Consider the following 19,789-nt stretch of genomic DNA (forward strand, 5'->3'; position numbering starts at 1 on the left):
ATACAATTAACACTGTTACTTTATTTCCAGCATGTTTCACAGATATTTATGATCAGCATGCCTTTTACAAATCCTTTTTTATCAAAAATTGAGTAAACATGTTAAACCAAGCTCTTGGGAATTGTTTAAGCCTGTAAAGAGACTTGTAGAGTCTGCACACAACATTCGCTTATCCAAATCCTTTTACCTTGTGAGGAACATCCGTTTACACTTCTTCCTCTTAGTCCTCATTAAGAAATGCATTTTTTACATCTAACTGATGCAATGGCCAATCTAGATTTGTAGCAATAGAAAGTAGTACCTTGATAGCATTGAATTTTGCAACTGAGGCAAATGTCTCTTTGTAGCCTATCCTATAGGTTTGAGTGAAGACTCTAGCCCCCAACCTTGCCTTGTATTTATTTATAATCTTGTTGGGATTGTATTTCTTTGTGAAAATCCACCTGCAGCCAACTATGGACTTTCTATGGGGTGGTTTAGTGAACTTTCAGGTCTGGTTTTTCTCAAGTGCTCTAAGCTCATCATTTATTGTTTCCTTCCACTTGGGATCCAATATAGCTTCCTCATATGAAGTTGGAATTTTCCCATCAGAAATACTTGCAAGAAAGCCTTTACAATTAGAAGAAAGAATACTATATGAGACAAAATTACTTATGGGATGCTTTGTGCAAGTACATACCCCTTTTCGAATGGCAATAGGCCAACTCAAGTCATTAAGAATAGGATTAGGTTCGGTTTCATGGCTTTACCTTGGAATTTCAAGGGTCTCTTCTCTTTCCACTTGCTGTTGCTTGTGTGAGTTGCTTAGCTCCCCCTCGACAGGTGGATTAATATCATTTGTACCTGCTAAATCATCCTCACTATGATCATTATTCAGGGGTGCAACATCTGGGATGTTTTGAAAGTGGGTTTCTGGTTCTTGTGCAGCCACAGTGTCTTGCAAGGCTGCTGTCACAGTTGCTGGTTCTAGTATAGATGGATAAACAGAGGACCCAAGTGACATGAGTGTTGTATTTTCAAGATTTTCAATAACATTCTGATCTGTATCATCATCTAAAACATTCAATTCCCTATAATTCTCCCCCTAGATTGAAGATTTAGGGTAAAAGGTGATATTTTCAGCAGAAGTAACATCCATAGACACAAACATTTTCTTTAAACAAGGAGAGTAGAACCTATGCCCTTTTTGATTTGGTGAGTAGCTAAGAAAAATGCATTTGGAAGATTTAGGATCAAGTTTACTGCCATGGTAATTGTGTACATAAGCTACACACCCAAACACTTTGAGATATAAAGGAACAAGTTGATGTTTAGGATAAAATTGAGATAGCACTTGCAATAGATTCTGGAAGTTTAAAATTTTTTATGGCTATCTATTGGTGAGATAGGCAGCAGTTAAAACAGCTTCTACCTGAAAAAGTTTAGGAACATTATGGTTTAACAAAAGAACTCTAGCTATTTCAAGAAGTTGCCTATTCTTTCTTCTTGCTATCCCATTTTGTTGAAGGGTATTGAAACAACTTGTTTGATGAAGAATTCCATTTTCATTTAAATATTGGGTAAATGTACAATTGAGGTACTCTCTCCCATTATCACTCCTAAGAATCTTTTTGGATGTTTGGAATTGATTTTTTACTATTTGATGGTAAGTTTTAAAAATTTCAAATAGATTAGATTTATTTTTCATAAAAAACACCCATGTCAACCAAGTGTGATCATCAATAAAGGTTACAAACCAATGGGTTTTAGATAGAGTTGGGATTTTTGATGGTCACTATATATCACTATGGATTAGGTTGAAAGGATGAGAGGATGAGAGGATGATAGAGCTCTGCTCTATAATAAATATTTCAATAGAGCTTTTAATGCAAAAGAGAGATAAATGAGGAAAATTCTAAGGCTTTTGATATTAATGCATATGAACCGAATCAGTGTTACAAAAGAGAAACTTACTGATTCTGGCCAAAACTCTATTCCCTATAATTGAAAAATTACAAGCAAAAGGAAATAACACAAAACAAGAACAAGGTCCCTCATTGGTATTCGAGAGACCAGCACTCTCCTCACTTATATCTAACTCACAAAAACATCCTTGAGTCCTAACCAAAACAACAGCAGCAAAATAAAGCAAGCAAAAAGTGCCCTCGGTATCTTTTCTGAATCTAAGCACCTTACCATACATCATGACTTAATCTTTAATTCCTGGAACCCTAGGATATTAGTTCTAACCCGTTGGGTATTTCTTTTCTACACCCTCATGTCCCTTTGATCTCCTCTTATAAGTCTGTGCATATTTCTGACCTGCTAGGTATTTCTTTTCTACACCCATATGTCCCCTTGATCTCTTCTTATAGGTTGGTGTGTATCTCACGGCTACATTAAAGGATTTATATGGTAAAGGAGGATAAGAATTTCTAGTGTGCTTGGCTAAGTGACATGCATCACAATGCAAAGAAACATTCCTTTTATTCATGTTGAGAAACATTTTCAACATGTAATTGAAACTAGGGTGACTTAATCTATAATGCAGCAACATCCACTCATCATTAGAAATACTTGTAGTAAACACTGTCTTGGTTCCTAACTTGTAGTTGCAATCCAAATAACATAGACCCTTGAATTCCTTAGCATTGCCAATCGTCCTCCTTGAGTCTAATTTTTGAAAAACACAATAAGTAGCAAACATGTTAATGCTACATTTCCTTGTTTTGGCAATCTTGATCACAAACAAGTTACATTTTAAACCTAGGGCATATAATACATCAACTAAAACAATCTCATATGTAACATGTACAATGCCAATGCCAATAACTCTAGTATAAATACCATTTTCCACCTTTATGTTTATCCCACTATGAGGTTTTATCTCATTGAACAAGGCCGAATTATTTGTCATATGGTTAGTGGCACTTGAATCCACAATCCATGAGTTTTTTTTTCCTCCAATACTCATAACCTTAAGGGCTTGACATATTTACCTGTTTGAGCAAGATTACCATAGTTATAGTGCGTTTTGGCATGGGATTGTTGTGATTATGTTTGTCCAACAACTTTTTCAAGTTTCAATTTTTGCTGCTCTTAAATTCCTAGCACTAGAGAGTCATGTGGTTCTTCATTGTCTTGAGGCTCTAACCTTTGCTTAGTTTTGTGTTTGTTGGATGGCTTTCCATTTATTTTCTTGCAGTTCTCTTGAGTATGTCCTCTTCTTTTACAGTGGTCACACCATCCTTTTCCCTAGTTTTTACCTCTAGTGTCAGATGGAGCTTCTCACCACAAGAGCAAATGATTCAGGGTTTATTGTGATTCCCTGAGCTAATAATTTTTCGCTTTCCTTAAACTTGACAATGTTAAAGGCTTCACGGAGAGTGGGAAAAGGTCTGGTTCCTATTATTCAGCCTCGAACATCTTCAAACTTTGAGTGTAACCTAAGTAGAAATTCATATGTCCTTTCTCTGTCTACTAGCTTCTTATAGGGATTTTGATCAGTTCCGCTGCCCATTTTCGTGTATCGTATAAGTCAATTTACTGCAAATTTTTGTTAATGTCGAGTAGTAGGCTACTGCCTTTAAATTGCCGTTTTGTCCTTTCTTTGTCTACCAGCTTCTTATGGAGATTTTGATCAGTTTCACAGGCCCATTCTTGTGTATCATATAAGTCAATTTGCTGCCAGATTTTTTGTAATGTTGAGTAGTAGGCTGCTACCTTTAAATCGTCTTGCTTTAGATCTTTAATCATCCTTTTTAGTTGAAATAGGGCTGTTGTGTTTTCAATGGCAGAATAGGCATCTCTGGCTGAATCCCAGATTTCCTTCGCTGTTTTTGCAAGAAGATACTACTCACTGATGTCAAGGTTCATGGAACTAACAAGCCAAGGCATGACCATGGAATTTTCTGTGTAACATGTGTCATACTTGGGATCATCTGCAGCAGGTTGTATTGCTTCACCTATTAGGCATTTCTCTTTTCCTTTTCCTCTCACGAACAAGACAATGCTCTACGACCAATGCAAATAGTTGTCACCATTCATTTTGTGCTCCACGATTGCAGAAGGAAGGCCGTTCTTGTGAGACTGGTTAGGGCAGAATCTGCCTTCTAATGCATGCCACTTTTTCTAGCTTCATTGTGCAATCTATCTCTGCCATCCACCATGCCTCTAAATTTTATGGAATTTCGAACCATTTGAGCTGTAGTTCTGATAACATGAGGAAATTGTAATTTCTCTTATTGATTGATTAAGGAATAGAGGGCGTACAAGAATAAATAGAGGAAGGTAGACAAGAATCAAGCCACCATGTCCTCCGGATTACAACCTAGATATAACATAATAATAACTAAGATAATAATATCTGTAAAATATCCCTTAATACTAGGGAAAGATGGCTAACCTAGAGACTAGGGTTTAACTAGCTAGAATACATAATAATGGGCCAGCTATGATGGGCCTGGACCCTCTCTTCAACATCTTTCCTAGCCTTATTTATAATATGGCTGATGGAAAAAGTAACATTGATTGCATTGATATGTCCTTTGGTGTATATGCCAGAGGGTATTTATAGAAGACAGTTACAAGATGTATTCTGTTTCTGATGTACTAACTAAGAATAACTATGTAATGGCCTAACTGACTAATCTACCCTAACATGCCCCCTCAAAATTGGTGTGTGAGGGAAAACAATAAGCATGAACTGAAGATAAGAATGTTGATCATAGGGAACAAGTTTAGTTAGCACATCTGCCAACTGATCTTTAGAAGATACATGAGTAACTGCAAGCTATTTTGTTGAATTTCCTCTTGTGCAAAGTGAATATCCAACTCAACATACTTTGTGTGGGCTAGGATTGGTTGTCAAAGCCATTTCCAAACTTAAATATTTAGCTTTTATAGATGACCTTGAGACGATTGCTTGCTTTTTAAGACCAAATGGTTAGCTCTCCCAACATTTTTTTTTTTCCTATCCTCAAGATTCAAATTCATGACGTTGCTTAATTTCATAATCACTGGTTGAGTGTCAAGTGAAGTTTTAATGGTCCTTTTTTTTTTGGGTGGGGGAGGGTGGGACGCTGAGCTAGGGTTTGTTTGATAGCCTAAATTATGTGAACTTGTTTACATGTTGCAGCTTCATTTAATTTGTTCATCTGTTGTTTCCTTTTTCCTCTGTTGCCTTTCTGAGTAGGGTTCTTTGAATGATTTAAGGGTTCTGTTTTTATAGGTTGTCTTATCTATGAGCTATTCTCGGGTGTCAGTTTGGGTAAAACAGAGGAGTTACGCAACACTGCCTCCATTCCCAAGGTTTGCCTTCTTAGCAGTAAAGCTATTGTTGTTTCAATGTATCTGTTACTTAATATGGAAATTGAAGGCCGCTTTACTATTTAAGTTTCTTTGATACTTCATTCTTGTGTTATTAATTTTTTATCTTTATTTCTATTTCTTTGTCTCACAGTCTCTGCTTCCAGATTACCAGCGCCTATTGAGTTCCATGCCATCTCGTAGATTAAATACATCAAAGCTTATAGAAAACAGTGGTAGGTGCTCCTTAATATTATTTTTGTTAGCAAATATTCACCTTGACCATTGTAATTTTTTGGCATGAAAGATTTGTTTATTTTATGGTTTGTCTTATTTGCCATGCACAGTTCAATGTTTACATGCACACACAATCATGAACATATATATTTAGGTGACAGTATCATTCATAGTTTTAGCTGTTGGATCTAGGTCTTTGTTTCATTCTAAGGAGCTTATTATGGTTCTCATGTAGTATTCAGTGTCAGAATATGCAGTGTAGAAAAGCTTCAATTCAATCGGTAGAGAAGAGCATGCATATAGAAGAGAGAAGATTTGATCATATCACATCAAATCTGTTCTAATAACTAAGAAAGATACTCCGATTCTAAAATCCCCATAAATTTGTAAAATATTTCCAAAAAGATAAAGATGCTGGCAATAAATCCTATTAGGGCTAGGTAAAACTAGTAGATGGGCCTAGGATAAGTTGGCCCATTTCTAATACTCCCCTTCAAGCTGGCGAATAAATGTTGATCATTCCCAACTTGCCTATTAGTTCATCAAACTTGTTTTGCACAAGAGGCGTGGTCATCACATTTGCAACTTGCTTTCCTAATGGAATGTTGGAGAGATCTATGACTTTAGCTTCTATTCTCTCTTTAATAAAACGTCTATCAATTTCCACATGCTTTGTATGATCATGTTAAATTGGATTGCTGGCAATCTTTAAGGCAGCCATGCTATCACACTACATTTTAATTGGAGTATGTGGTTCTATGCTGAGCTCTTTTAATAATTGTACAACCCCTATGTCTTCACAAATTCCAAGGGCTAAGGCCCTATAGTCAAATTCTGCTGAGCTTCTGGATACAATTGCTTGTTTCTTACTTCTCTAAGTCACAAGGTTACCTCACACAAAGGTGTACTAGCTTGTAGTAGAGTGCCTATTGTGAATGGATGCTGCCCAATCAGCATCAGTATAAACCTCTACATTTGTTTCATTTTTAGTGCTTGGTGTTTCTTGTTTCTTGTTTCCATCTATGTAGATTTTTCCACTCTTTCTGTCTCCTTTAGAAAAGAATAATCCTTTCTCTATAGTTGTCTTGAGGTATTTGAGAATATGATAGAAAGCTTCTATGCTCATTCTGTGGATTACTTGTGAACTGATTTACAGCCCTAATGGCAAAGGATATATCTTGCCGAGTATGAGATAAATAAATCAGCTTTCCTACCAATTTATGGTACCTCTCCTTGTTGGTTGATTTCCTATCAGGTTTTACTTTTAGGTTGCAGCTAAGCTTCATTGGAGTATTCGCAGGTCTAGAACCCAACATACCAGTTTCCTTGAGAAGATCCAGAGTGTATTTTCTCTGCGTAACATTAATGCCCTTAGATGATCGAGCTACTTCCAGCCCTAGGAAATACTTGAGATAGCCGAGATCTTTAATCTTAAATTGGGCAGCAAGTTTCTTCTTTATTTTGTCAATTTCTTTAGTGTCATTACTTGTCAGTTTAATATCATCTACATAGATGATTAGTGCAGTACAAATAAAGTATGGTTTGCTTGGCATTGATTATAACCAAATTCTTTAATAGCACATGTAAATTTTTCAAACCAAGCTCTAGGTAATTGCTTTAGTCTATACAAGGACTTACGGAGCTTACAGACTTTGTTTGCATTCTTAGTCCTTTCAAACCTAAGAGTATATCCATTTACACTTTCTCTTCTAAGTCACCATTTAGAAAGGCATTCTTCACATGTAGTTGATGTAGTGATCAATCTAAATTTGTAGCGAGAGACAACAAAACATTAATAGTATTAAATTTAGCCATAGGTTAAAATGTCTCCTGATAGTCAAGGCCATAGGTTTGGGTAAAACCTTTAGTAACTAGCTGTGCTTTAATATTTATTTAGACTCTCATTTGAGTTGTACTTTTAAGTAAAGACCCATTTACTTTCTACAATTGACTTCCCACGAAATAAATCAACAATTTCCTAAGTCTGATTTTTGTCTAAGGCCCTCTATTCTTCTTCAAAGGCCAATTTCCATTTTAGGTCAGATTTGCTTCTTCAAATGTTCTAGGTATTTCTTCACTATCAAGAGTAGTAACAAAGGTCTTAAGTTGGGAGTTAAGCCTATCATAAGGGACATACCATCCAATGGCATGTCAAGTGCAACTCCTCTTTCTTTTTCTAATGGTAATAGGCCGCTGAAGATTTTCAAGATTAACCTCAAGTTGTGAATCATGACTTTGCCTTGGAACATCAATGGAACCTTCACCATTTGTGAGCTGTTTAGGCTGATTTTTCCTTGTTTCATCCATATTAGATTCAAACATAGATTCCTAGAAGGTTGTTCCTAGTTGGTATGGTGGTCAAATAGGGTTTCAGCTTCAAAAATAGGTGCTGGTATCATCTTGGACAGGGTTAAGTGACGTGTAAGGTCTAATACTGGTGATGCGGTTAGATTGATTACTTTAATGATCATTTAGGAAGCACAAATATGTGAAAAATGCTGCCATGTTTGTGTCGGATGCACATCCAACATGGACACATGTTCAAGATGCCAATGTGGCGCGTTCGCTTTTCCAGTTTTAGTCGGACACAGGTGGAGACAGGCGGACATGGGTTGTAATCGGAACTCAGCGTTTTTGCCTTTTTTTTTTCATTTCCAGAAATTAGAAGCCTTAAGCTTCGTCTAGTTCTAGTCAATCCTTTCCCCTTTCTCGCATGGGCTTCACTCTGTCTCTCCGAGGTCCGAGCATCATCCTTCTTCAGTCACAGCTCGCTACGCTTCTTCAGTGACAGGTCATGGCTCTTTATCTCTTTAGTCACTCCAAGCTCTGTCACTTCAGTCACGGTGCTTCTTTAGTCAAGGCCCTTTGTCTCTTCAGCCCATGATTCCTCGCTCTGTCTCTCTGAGTCCGAGGTAAGTTCTTCATCTTCTTCTTTGGTGCTGTTCTTCTTCATCTTTTTCTCTGGTGCTTTGTCACTTTTGGCATTCGGTGTTCCCATTTATTCAAGACTTCAAGTCCTCGGCGCTGTTCTTTTAAAAAAATATTTTTTAAATGTTACTTTTTTTAAAAAAAATATCCATGCTTCCTGGAATATTATTGACTTATTGATTGTCAATCTAATAATGTTGCTGATTTATTTTTATTTTAGATGGGTTATTTTATTGAGCTAAACATTGATCTGTGCAGTGGAGAGAGAACTTATAGGAGAGAGTAGTGATGTCAATAAATATGAAAAAGATGAGAATTAATTTAAGTTGATCATTATCTTTTGTCATTTAGTAGTGCTTAAGTGCTTAATTGCTTACTGTATTGTATCTTGTAATGGCATTAGACATCTTAAAATTGTACTTGTTGACTTTAAATATGAAATAATAAAATTGAAAATATGTGTGTATCTAAATATTTAATATCTAATTATTTATATAGCCGTACCTGTATCTTAAAATTTTGAAATTTGCCGTGTCTGCATATCATGCCGTATCGTATCCGATACTTGTACCTATATCGGTGCTTCATAGGTGATCATCTATGGTGGCACAAATTAACCTCCAATATCATTCTCCTCCTGAATGGATAATTTGGGATGGAATGGTAGTGTTCTATCAAATTTAATGTTCACAGTGACATAGAACTTCCTTTTTTCAGAGAGTAACATTTGTACCCATTTTTTGTTGAGAAGTAAACCAAGAGGAGGCATTTAATGGATCTAGAATCAAGCTTCCCACCCTTATCATTAAGCACAAAATCTGTGCACTCAAAGACTCTTTTTGGAAGAGAATTAATGAGATGTGAGTGTGGATAAGACTCTAAAAAGCTTTGGAGAGGAATTTTGAACTCGAGGACTTTAAATGGCTGGCATACAATTGATGAGGTAAGCAGCTGTAAGAACTGCATCTCCTCAAAACTTATTGCGTACATTGCTGCCTAATAAAAGAGCTCTAGCTGCTTCTAAGATATATCTATTTTTCCTCTTAGCCACTTTATTTTGTTGGGGTGTATGCACACAAGAAGTTTGATGGTGTTTCCCTTTTTCAATAAGAAAGGTTTGAAAATTGGTGTTCAGATGCTCTATTCCATTGTCACTACAATGGATTTTAATAGAAGTTTGAAATTGATTTTGAACAAAATTATAAAAGTTTTTAAAGAGAGTAACAACTTCCAACTTAGCTTTGTTAAAAACAGCCACATTAGACAAGTGTTATCATCAATAAAAGTAACAAATCACCTGGATTTAGAGTGAGTTTCAATTTTAGAAGGACCCCACACATCACTATGCATAAGAGTGAAGGTTTTAGTTGGTGTACAAGTAGAAGCAGGATAAGGGTTGCATGTTGTTTAGCAAAGTGACAAATATCACAATGAAAATTGACTTTAGTCATGGAATTTGGAAACAAAACTTTCATATAATCAAAACTAGGGTGACATAATCGAAAATGCCATAATAAAATGTCTTCTTGAGACGAAACAATGGAAGCAGAAACAGAATTGGAAATAGAACTAGAATAAGCTAAACCACCTTTATTTTTTAGGTTTCCTTTAAGGTAGTAGAGTTCATTGAGTTCCTTAGCATTGCCAATCATCTTTTTCAAAGCTAAATCCTGAAAAACACACTGAAATTTGTCAAAGATAGCAGGGCAATTTAACTATTGAGCCATGCATTTAATGGATAGCAAACTACTCTGAATATCAGATACATGTAGCACATTCCTCAACACAATAGACCCTAAAAGAGTAACTGTTCCGAACCCTATAACTTGTGCATAAGTATTATTAGCCAATTGCACATGAGTGTGCTCAAAATAAGGACCGAACTCAAAACACAAGTCCCAAAATCCAATAATATGATCTGTAGCACTAGAATCAACAACCCAAATGTTTTTACGTCTAGTGATAGTACTTAAAGCAGTAAGTAGAGTTGTACTTGCATGAGCCAATGTCATTGAGGGAGAAGGTTTCTCGCTTGGTTTTTCTTGAGCATACCTCTTGGATTCACTTGAGTACAATAAGTTCTTCATTGTTCAACAAATTTCCTTCACTAGCGGTTTGACTAACCGTGAAACCTTTGCTGTTTCTTTTATTCTTTTGCTTCATATGGGCAGGTTTACCCTGGATTTGCCAATAAGTCTCTCGAGTGTGACCTTTCTTGTTGCAATGATCACAATGGAGAGACTTTTTCCCTTTTGAATCTCCCCTTTGCTTGCCTTGGGCCATTATAGCCGAGGCTTCAATAGTTGGTAAAGAAGTTGTAGAAGGAAGTTGAACAAGAGCCTTACAGCTTTCCTCATATTTTATCATATTAAAGGTTTCATTAAGTGAAGGAAGAGGTTTCATCCTTATAATTCAGCCTCTGAGATCTTTAAATGAGTCATGGAGGCCGAGAAGAAATTTGTAGCATCTTTGACGTTCAACGAACTCTTTTGTAATACACCTTATTAGCATGACACGACCACTGATGAACCTCATATATGTTTGTGAAATATAATTAATTAAGAAATATTCTTTTCTAATTAATAGGGATATGATTCTGGTTTATAGGGATATGATTAGATAAGATTATGAGGGTAACTAAGTGATTTGATTTTTTCTGATTATTTCCTTGTATAGTTAGCCTTGTGATCGTGTGTGTATATATATATTTGCACAGTGAAATAATATAAGATTATTCTGGTCAAAATACCTTCATTGTATCAGAGTTGATTGATGGTTCTGACCCAGAAAACGCAGACGACAGTGTGCGACCAGTAGAGGAGTCACAGTCGCGCAGCTCGAGACCTTCGTCCATGGGCTTGAGCGTCGAGAACTCCTTATTGTACACCCATGGTGGAACTCCCTTTGGGTTGAGCTTTACCGAAGGGTCCTTTGTTCTCCTGGTGTTCGATAAATTCAACGGACATAATTACCGTGAGGGGGCTCAAGCTATACAGCTCGCTATTGGTGGTCATGGCAAATTGGGCTTCATCACTAGTACTTCTAAGGTACTAGACGAGTTGGACACAGTAGCCCTGTCAAAGTGGGAGACCGAGAACTCGCTAGTTGCTTTATGGTTGGTCACAGCTATGACTCCATAGGTTCGACGCTCTTTCATGTTTCTGCCTATTGCGAGAGACATCTGGGAAGTTGTTCGAGAATCATACTCGGATGGTGAAGACAGTGCTCGAACATATGAGCTGAAAACTCGAAGCTGGCAGATTAAACAAGTTGAATGTGATTTGATCAAATATTGATTAGAACTAGTTGCAATGTGGCAGGAGATCGACCTCAACACAGAAGAGGAATGGTCCTGTGCCCGTGATGCAGCAAGGTACAAAAAATGAGTTGAGGATGAGTGGGTGTCTCAATTCTTGGCTGGTCTTCATCACTCATTAGATGATGTCTGAAGCAAAATCCTAGCTTGCTCGCCATTACCCTTAGCACGAGATGCATTTGGAGAAGTCTGTAGAGAGACTTCTCGTTAAAAGGTGATGCTTGCTGACCCTGTTCCCATATCTTCCTCCTTTGAACCTTCTGCCTTGGTAAGTAGGAACTTTGATCAAGGTACGAAAGAGACAAAGGGAAAATCTCGTGTGATCATTGTAAAAAGATTGTTCACACAAAGGACAAGTGTTGAGATCTTCATGGGAAGCCTGTTGACTGGAAATCATGCAAGGGTAAGGCACGTGGATATCAAGCTACTTTTGAAAATGCCCCAGACAAATTTGTTGCTATCCCTCAAATGGATAAAGACCAGTTAATTAAGCTCCTAGAGCTATTAAATACGCTGCAATGACCTGGGCAACCATCTCAAAACCCCCGCATTGTTTCTGTGGCTAAGCAAGGTAATAATCATTATGCATTAAATACCTCCTTCCATAAATCCTGGTGGATTGTTGATTTTGGAGCCTCAGATCACATGACGGAGGACTCCACATTTTTCACATCATATTTTCCATGTAGTGGACGTGAGAAAATTGACACTGCTAATGAAACATCTTCCTCTATTGTTGGAAAGGGAAGCATTACTATTTTTGAAATTTTACATCTGGATTCAGTTTTTCATGTTCCATACTTAGCTTGTAATTTGTTATCTATAAGCAAGTTGACTAAACAAGCTCATTGTAGTGCTTATTTCTTCTCTACTCATTATATCTTTCAGGATCTCACATTAGGGAAGATGATTGGCAGTGTTGAGGAGTGTGATGAGCTATACTACCTTCATGAATCAACTGTGAGTAGTCTCTGGTCTTGCATTCGGTGTAACCTTGTGTCCACCTCTAAGAATAGTGATCTTTTGTTATGGCATAAAAGAATGGGTCATCTCAATGTCCAGTACTTAAGTTGTTTGTTTCCTCATTTTTCATTCAATAAAATTTCTACTTTTCATTGTGATACTTGTGAATTGGCTAAACACTATCATTCTTCACTTTTGTGCTCTGAATACAAACCGTCTAAACCTTTTTCTATCATTCATATTGATATGTGGGGTCCTTCCCGTGTTCCAAACCGGACTCAAGCCAAATGGTTTGTTACATTCATAGATGACCATGCTTGTGTGTGCTGGGTCTACTTAATAAAAGAGAAATCTGATGTCACATCCATATTTTTGGAATTTTACGCCATGATTCTTAACCAATTTCACACCTCCCTTCAAATCCTCCAAACTGATAATGGTACTGAATACCTGAATAAAAGTGAGTGATTTTTGACAACGAAGGGCATCGTCCATAAAACCTCTTGTACAAGTACCCCCTAACAAAATGGTATTGCCGAACGCAAAAATAAACACCTATTGGAGGTTGCCTGTGCCCTTATGTTTACCATTCATATGTCAAAATTCTTTTGGGGCGATGCCATTCTTACTACTGCTTACCTCATCAATCAAATGCCAAGTAAAGTCTTATCTTATATCACACCTCTTGATTGCCTACATGAAATACATTCTCTTCACCATCTTGAAACTAATCTCCTTTTGAAAATATTTGGGTGCTCAGCTTTTATACATCTTAACCCCACTTCCAAGCTTGAACTTAGGGCCATCAAGTGTGTGTTCATTGGTTATTCTTCTTCTCAAAAAGGCTACAAATGTTTTGACCCCTCTTCTCGGCGTCTATTCGTTAGTCATGATGTCACTTTTTCTAAACATGACTCCTTTTATCCTCCTCCCTCAATTCAGGGGGGACTTAGCTTGAATTTCAGTCATTCTTTGAGTATTCCCCTATTCCATTTGTTGATCTCAACTCTCTAGAGCCAATGCCTATCTCTTTTATTCCAGAAGCAAAAGAAAATGCAGGTACAGAGGACAACAAGGACATAAGTACTATAGAAAAAGAAATCATAACCTATAAACCTCCCAGAAGCAAGGTACTAAACCTCCCACACTCGAGGCAATCCTTGATTCAGAACCGATAAGAGATCCTGTTGAAGCAAATGAGAACATCATAGAGGCTGTGAATGTCAACAGTGATGCCAGGAAAGAATTGGATAGTGATTTGAATTTGCCAATTACCCTCAGGAAGAAACCCCGATCTGGTACATAGCATCCAATTCAAAAATATGTGTCCTATGAAGTTATATCTCCCAGGTTTCAAGGTTTCATTGCAAACCTAGGTGATGTTAGTATTCCAAATAATATTCATAAGGCTCTGGAATCACCAAGATGGAGAGAAGCTGTCTTGGAAGAAATGAAAGTGTTAAAGGAAAATGGGACTTGGGAAATTGTGAATAAACCAAGGAACAAGAAATTTGTAAGCTGCAAGTAGGTGTTCACCCTAAAATTCAAAGCCGATGGGAACCTTGAAAAGTTGAAGGCCTGATTGGTAGCTAGGGGGTTCACACAGACATATGGCATTGACTACCAAGAAACCTTTGCACTAGTGGCCAAGCTAAACACTATTAGAGTGTTACTATCTATAGCAGCAAGCCTCGAATGGCCTTTGCAACAGTTAGACATCAAGAACGCCTTCTTAAATGGGGACTTGAAAGGGGAAGCGTATATGACTTTACCTCCTAGCTTTAATCAAGGCAAAGGTGATCAAGTGTGCAAGTTGAAGAAATCCCTGTATGGATTAAAGCAGTCACCAAGAGCATGGTTCGATAGATTCTCACAAGTCTTGAAGTCTTAGGGCTACAAACAAGGACTATCGGATCATACTATGTTTGTTAAACTAGAAGGAGGTAAGAGGTGTATTCTTATTGTGTATGTTGATGATATAGTTATTACTGGTGATCACAGTGAGGAAATCATAAAAATTAAGAATGCATTAAGTCAAGAGTTTAAGGTCAAGGACCTAGGAAAGTTAAGATACTTCTTGGGAATGGAAGTTGCAAGATCAAAGAAGGGAATTTATGTATCTCAATGAAAATACATACTTGATCTCTTAAAAGAGACAGGCATGTTAGGGTGTAAACCTGTTGAAACACCCATTGTTGTTCCAAAGAAGAGGCCAAAGTTCACAAAGAAGGAAGGAAACTCTGATGAAGAGACCAAGAACGTTGAAGAAAAGGAAGATAAGGAAAATGACAAACCGGTTGATAAAGAAAGATATCAAAGACTCGTGGGAAAACTTATCTACCTCTCTCTTACACGACCTGACATGGCCTTTGCAGTAAGTGTAGCTAGTCAGTATATGTGTGAGCCAAAGGTAAAACACATGGAAGCAGCATACAGGATTCTGAGATACCTAAAAGGCACCCCTAGAAAGTGCTTGTTGTTTTAGAAACATGAACGGAGAACCATAAAAGTATATACCGATACAGATTGGGGTGGACAGCACCCAGATAGGAGATCTACTTCTGGTTACTGTTCATTCGTGTGGGGAAACCTGGTTACATGGAAAAGTTAGAAGCAAAGAGTTGTATCTAAGCGTTGTGCTGAATCCGAGTCAAGGGCCTTAGCTTGAGGCATAATGGAGGAAATATGGTTGAAAAGAATACTTGAGGAAATACATGTCAAACTAGATATACCACTAAAAATTATGCCGTGATAACAAGGCAGCTATAAGCATGGTCTTAAATCTAGTACAGCATGAAAGGTCGAAAGATGTAGAAATCTATAAGCATTTTATTAGAGAAAAAGTGGAAGATGGGATCATTTGTTTGACCTTCTTACTAACAAGTCTCCAAGCAGCTGATATGTTGACCAAGGGATTACATGAGCCCACGTTTGAAAATTGTATAAGCAAGTTGGATATGATTAACATCTATGATCCAACTTGAGGGGGAGTGTGAAATATAATTAATTAGGAAATATTCTTTTCTAATTAATAGGGATATGATTCTGATTTATAGGGATATGGTTAGACAAGATTATGAGGGTAAATAAGTGATTTGATTTTTTCTGATTATTTCCTTATATAGTTAGCCTTGTAATCGTGTATATATATCTGCACAATGAAATAATATAAGATTATTTTGGTCAAAATACCTTCAATGTTTATATGCTACCACAGCTACATCAAGGAAGTGTAATACAAAGTGATAGATTTCTCCCCTTGCATTACCCCTACGTTAGAGTTCGAAGAGCTTGTTTTGCTTGAAAAATAGCTACAGTGTTTTCTTAAATAGAGTAGGTATGCCATGCCGATTCCCAAATTTCCTAAGTCATGTTTGCTAGCAGGTAGTTTTTACTCATCTCGGTGTTCATAAAGTGAACGAACCACATCATGAACGTGTTGTTTTTTGCACACCACACTTCATGTTTTGGATCACCAACCTTTAGTGCCTTTGGATGTCCAATCAGTCAAAGCTCCTTGTTGCACCCTCACACAAACATCCACACGTTTCTAGACCATTGCAAGTAATTGTTCCTGCTGAGACGATGGGTGATGATAAGTTGAGAGGAGTTCATATGTGAATTCCTTAAAGAACTTGCACCACCCCCTCCAGAATTCGTTGCCTTCGCTTGAGCCCTCACCTTGCGCCAAGGAGGTTAGGGGTATTTCTTCATCAGTGGCGAAGGCTCTGGAACCAGTTAGCACTGCCTTTTATGACATGTGAGGTGTTGCTCTGATACCATGAGAATATACGGTGCAGAAAAACTTCAATTCATTGAATAGAGAAGAGTGTACATACATAAGAGAGAAGATTTAATCATATCACATCAAATCTGATCTAATAACTAATAAAGATTTGGAAAGATAACTGATACTTTGATTCTAAAATCCTTATAATTCTGAAAAATATTTCTAGTAAGCTTAAGATGCTAACAATAAATCCTATTAGGGCTAGGTAAAACTAGCAAATGGGCCTAGGTTAAGTTGGCCCACTTCCAACATGTTACTTTGAACTTTATAGATTTTTAGAAGTAATATATAATTTTCCCTTTACAAGAATGGGGTGTAACTGTATGATTTCATTGCTTTTAGAAACTTCATTTTCTTACTTAACCAGTTCAAATAAACCTTTTGTTAATCTGACTATAGTTAAGTTGGCATGTGGATATTATTGTTTATTATTTTATAAATGCACCCCTTGTTTGGTTTGGAACTATAGTTGGATGAGAAAAATGGAGGGGATATTTTGGCGAAACTCCCCTCCACCCTTCCCCCCAAATAGGGGGTTTTGGAGGGGAGGGTATGTTTTAACTATCTCCCCTCCCCTCTTGAACCAAACAAAAAATCATTAAAATCCCCCCACTCCCCTCCCCTCCCCTCCCCTCTGTTGTACCAAATAGGATAATGTAGAGAGGTTGGTGGTTGACAACACAAGGATGTTACCACATTCTTATGTAAATTGAACTTAACCCAGATTTTGGAGGGAATTTGCTCCTTCAAGTTTACCTGTTAAAGTACATAAAAATTGTGTGAGTGATTTATTTGTTTGTTCAAACATATGTTTTGCTCATGGACACGCAGAATATTTTCAAAATAAGTTGGTAGATACAATACATTTCATGGAAATTCTTAGCTTGAAAGATAGTGTTGAGAAAGACACCTTCTTTCGCAAGCTTCCAAGTTTAGCAGAGCAGCTACCTCGCCAGATTGTGTTGAAGAAGGTGTGTCTATTTGGACCTTAAAATTTTGATCTCCAGATTGGAAGTTTTAAATCTGTGAAGATATTCTATCCTGTTTTTATGACTATTTTTTTTGCAGTTGCTACCTTTGTTGGCTTCTGCTCTTGAATTTGGTTCAGCTGTTGCCCATGCTTTGACAGCATTGTTGAAAATGGGTTCCTGGCTTTCAGTTGAGGAGTTTAGTGTCAAGGTAAGTGATTCTTTCTGCATCTTCAGGTTAATGATTTCTTTCATGCACATAATTCATTTCCATCTTTTCAATTTAATTAGGATTCATTTTACATTTGTGAAACAATTTCTGGTTTAAATGTGTAGGTGCTTCCGACTATCGTAAAACTCTTTGCCTCCAATGACCGAGCTATTCGAGTTGCTCTTCTTCAACATATTGATCAATTTGGTGAGTCCTTATCAGCACAGGTTGTTGATGAGCAGGTATATGTTCAGGATGGAATGATTTCAATTTCTAAGCCTTTTTTAAAAAAAAAAATTGATTATTTCTCCTTTGTACAGAGAAATCTGAGTAACCAAATTTTGGCTCTGTAATCAGGTTTATCCTCATGTTGCTACTGGGTTCTCTGACACGTCTGCTTTTCTGAGGGAACTTACACTTAAGGCCATGCTTATATTAGCTCCAAAGGTATGAGAATGCAACGAATATGAAATTTGTCATCGCAGTTAAATTGATGATATTGACCTTTCAGTGTTTCCATTGCATGTGGCCTAGTTTCACGACAAAGTGGTTGCTTTTGTAAGCCAATTTGGTAAAATCTATTATTAGCGTGTAATTTAACAATGTCAATTTAAGTAGTATTTCTTTAATTATTATTATTAATATAGTGAAATTACTAATTTGGGACCAAAGTTTTTAGATTTAATGCAATATTGTATTTCTTGGTCTGATGATACCTCTATGCTAATGATGATTTGAGAGTAGGCGACATGCTAGCAAAGCTATCTGGGCTCACCAACCTATCTGTTCTTTTCAAGTAGAGGTGGTGTTCTCTCAGGTCATTTAAGAAAGTATTGCATAGCTGTTGCTCCTTGGTACTCCATAGTGCATTGTTCAATATTGCTGTGAAAGAATGTTTCATTGAAGCTCAGATGATTTGACTGGTTGAATTGACTGGAATTTAATGCCATTTCATGAGTGAATGTGTTTGTTTGTGAGTGTAAGAGAGAGAGATGGGTCTGGATCGAGTTAAAGTCTCAGGTTCATTGTCACTGACCTTGTAATTTAACTATTTAAGGGCTTCTACTTGACATTTTCTCCAAATGTTCACAAATTCGAATTGGCTATTAATACTACAGTTTCTTAAAGTCTGCTTCCTTTAGTTGTTCCCTTTGACTTACATCTATTTTTAATGTTTTTTCATTCTATTTGATGAATCTACAGTGGAAGATTGCTTATTATTTGAGTCATGTGTAAAAGATTTGTTTGTTTTATTATTGCAGCTGTCTCAAAGGACCATCTCAGGGTCCTTGCTGAAATACCTGTCTAAGTTACAGGTATTGCTTGAACCTTTCCAGTGTGGATTGACTTGTTGCTTATGCTGCTGAGTTACAAAGCTTGTATTTATTTTGGCTACAAGTTTGATCTCATTTTACTGTCAAAATTTACTTTCCACTTTTTGCCATTTTTGATTGATTAGTAAACTTATTTCTTGTTGGAATTAAGGGATTAAACCCTTTTCCTTTGTTATTTGCTTGTGTGTTGAACTTTCTTTGTGGTATCTCAGAAACTGGCTATTGTTTTGCAGGTTGATGAAGAACCAGCAATTCGAACAAATACAACCATCTTGCTAGGAAATATTGCAAGCTACCTAAATGAAGGGGTATGAGCTAAGTGCTGCCTGCAATGCACTGGTTTCATTCATATATTGTGCTATATTTTATGTTGATTTGGTGATTCAACTGATGCCTTTGGCACTATGTGCATGCAGACTAGAAAAAGAGTTTTGATTAATGCATTTACTGTCCGGGCTTTACGGGATACTTTCCCCCCTGCTAGAGGAGCAGGTATTATTATACTTTTCTATTACTTTTTTGTTCTCCATTGTGCTTTTGCTTTATTGATGTTAAGATGCCATTTCAGGGTTGACTGCTATTTTTCAATTTTGCATTTGTTTTTTACTCGAGAGACTCTTTTCACAGCTTCTCAATTTTCTATTGTTCAGGCGTAATGGCTTTAAGTGCCACCAGCTCCTATTATGATATACCTGAAATTGCAACCCGGATACTTCCTAATGTTGTCGTACTTACAATTGATCCTGACAGGTGATT

At 37.0% G+C, this 19,789-nt stretch overlaps 1 protein-coding gene across 2 annotated transcripts in view; it reads left to right on the forward strand.

The window, feature by feature from the left end:
* LOC129288891 (uncharacterized) overlaps positions 1–19,789 on the forward strand; it is a 30,734-nt gene that overhangs the window by 7,782 nt on the left and 3,163 nt on the right. For both annotated transcript variants that reach the window (XM_054925702.1, XM_054925707.1), the window contains exons 7-16: positions 5,210–5,289; positions 5,441–5,522; positions 17,352–17,491; positions 17,589–17,699; positions 17,825–17,941; positions 18,057–18,146; positions 18,962–19,015; positions 19,267–19,341; positions 19,450–19,525; positions 19,684–19,783. In XM_054925702.1, the coding sequence (XP_054781677.1) occupies positions 5,210–5,289; positions 5,441–5,522; positions 17,352–17,491; positions 17,589–17,699; positions 17,825–17,941; positions 18,057–18,146; positions 18,962–19,015; positions 19,267–19,341; positions 19,450–19,525; positions 19,684–19,783 (925 nt within the window). The remainder of the gene's footprint in view (positions 1–5,209; positions 5,290–5,440; positions 5,523–17,351; positions 17,492–17,588; positions 17,700–17,824; positions 17,942–18,056; positions 18,147–18,961; positions 19,016–19,266; positions 19,342–19,449; positions 19,526–19,683; positions 19,784–19,789) is intronic.

The sequence above is a fragment of the Prosopis cineraria genome, unplaced genomic scaffold, assembly GCF_029017545.1.
Source record: "Prosopis cineraria cultivar Desert tree isolate PC_DT_omini unplaced genomic scaffold, ASM2901754v1 PC1, whole genome shotgun sequence".
Lineage (NCBI taxonomy): Eukaryota > Viridiplantae > Streptophyta > Magnoliopsida > Fabales > Fabaceae > Prosopis > Prosopis cineraria.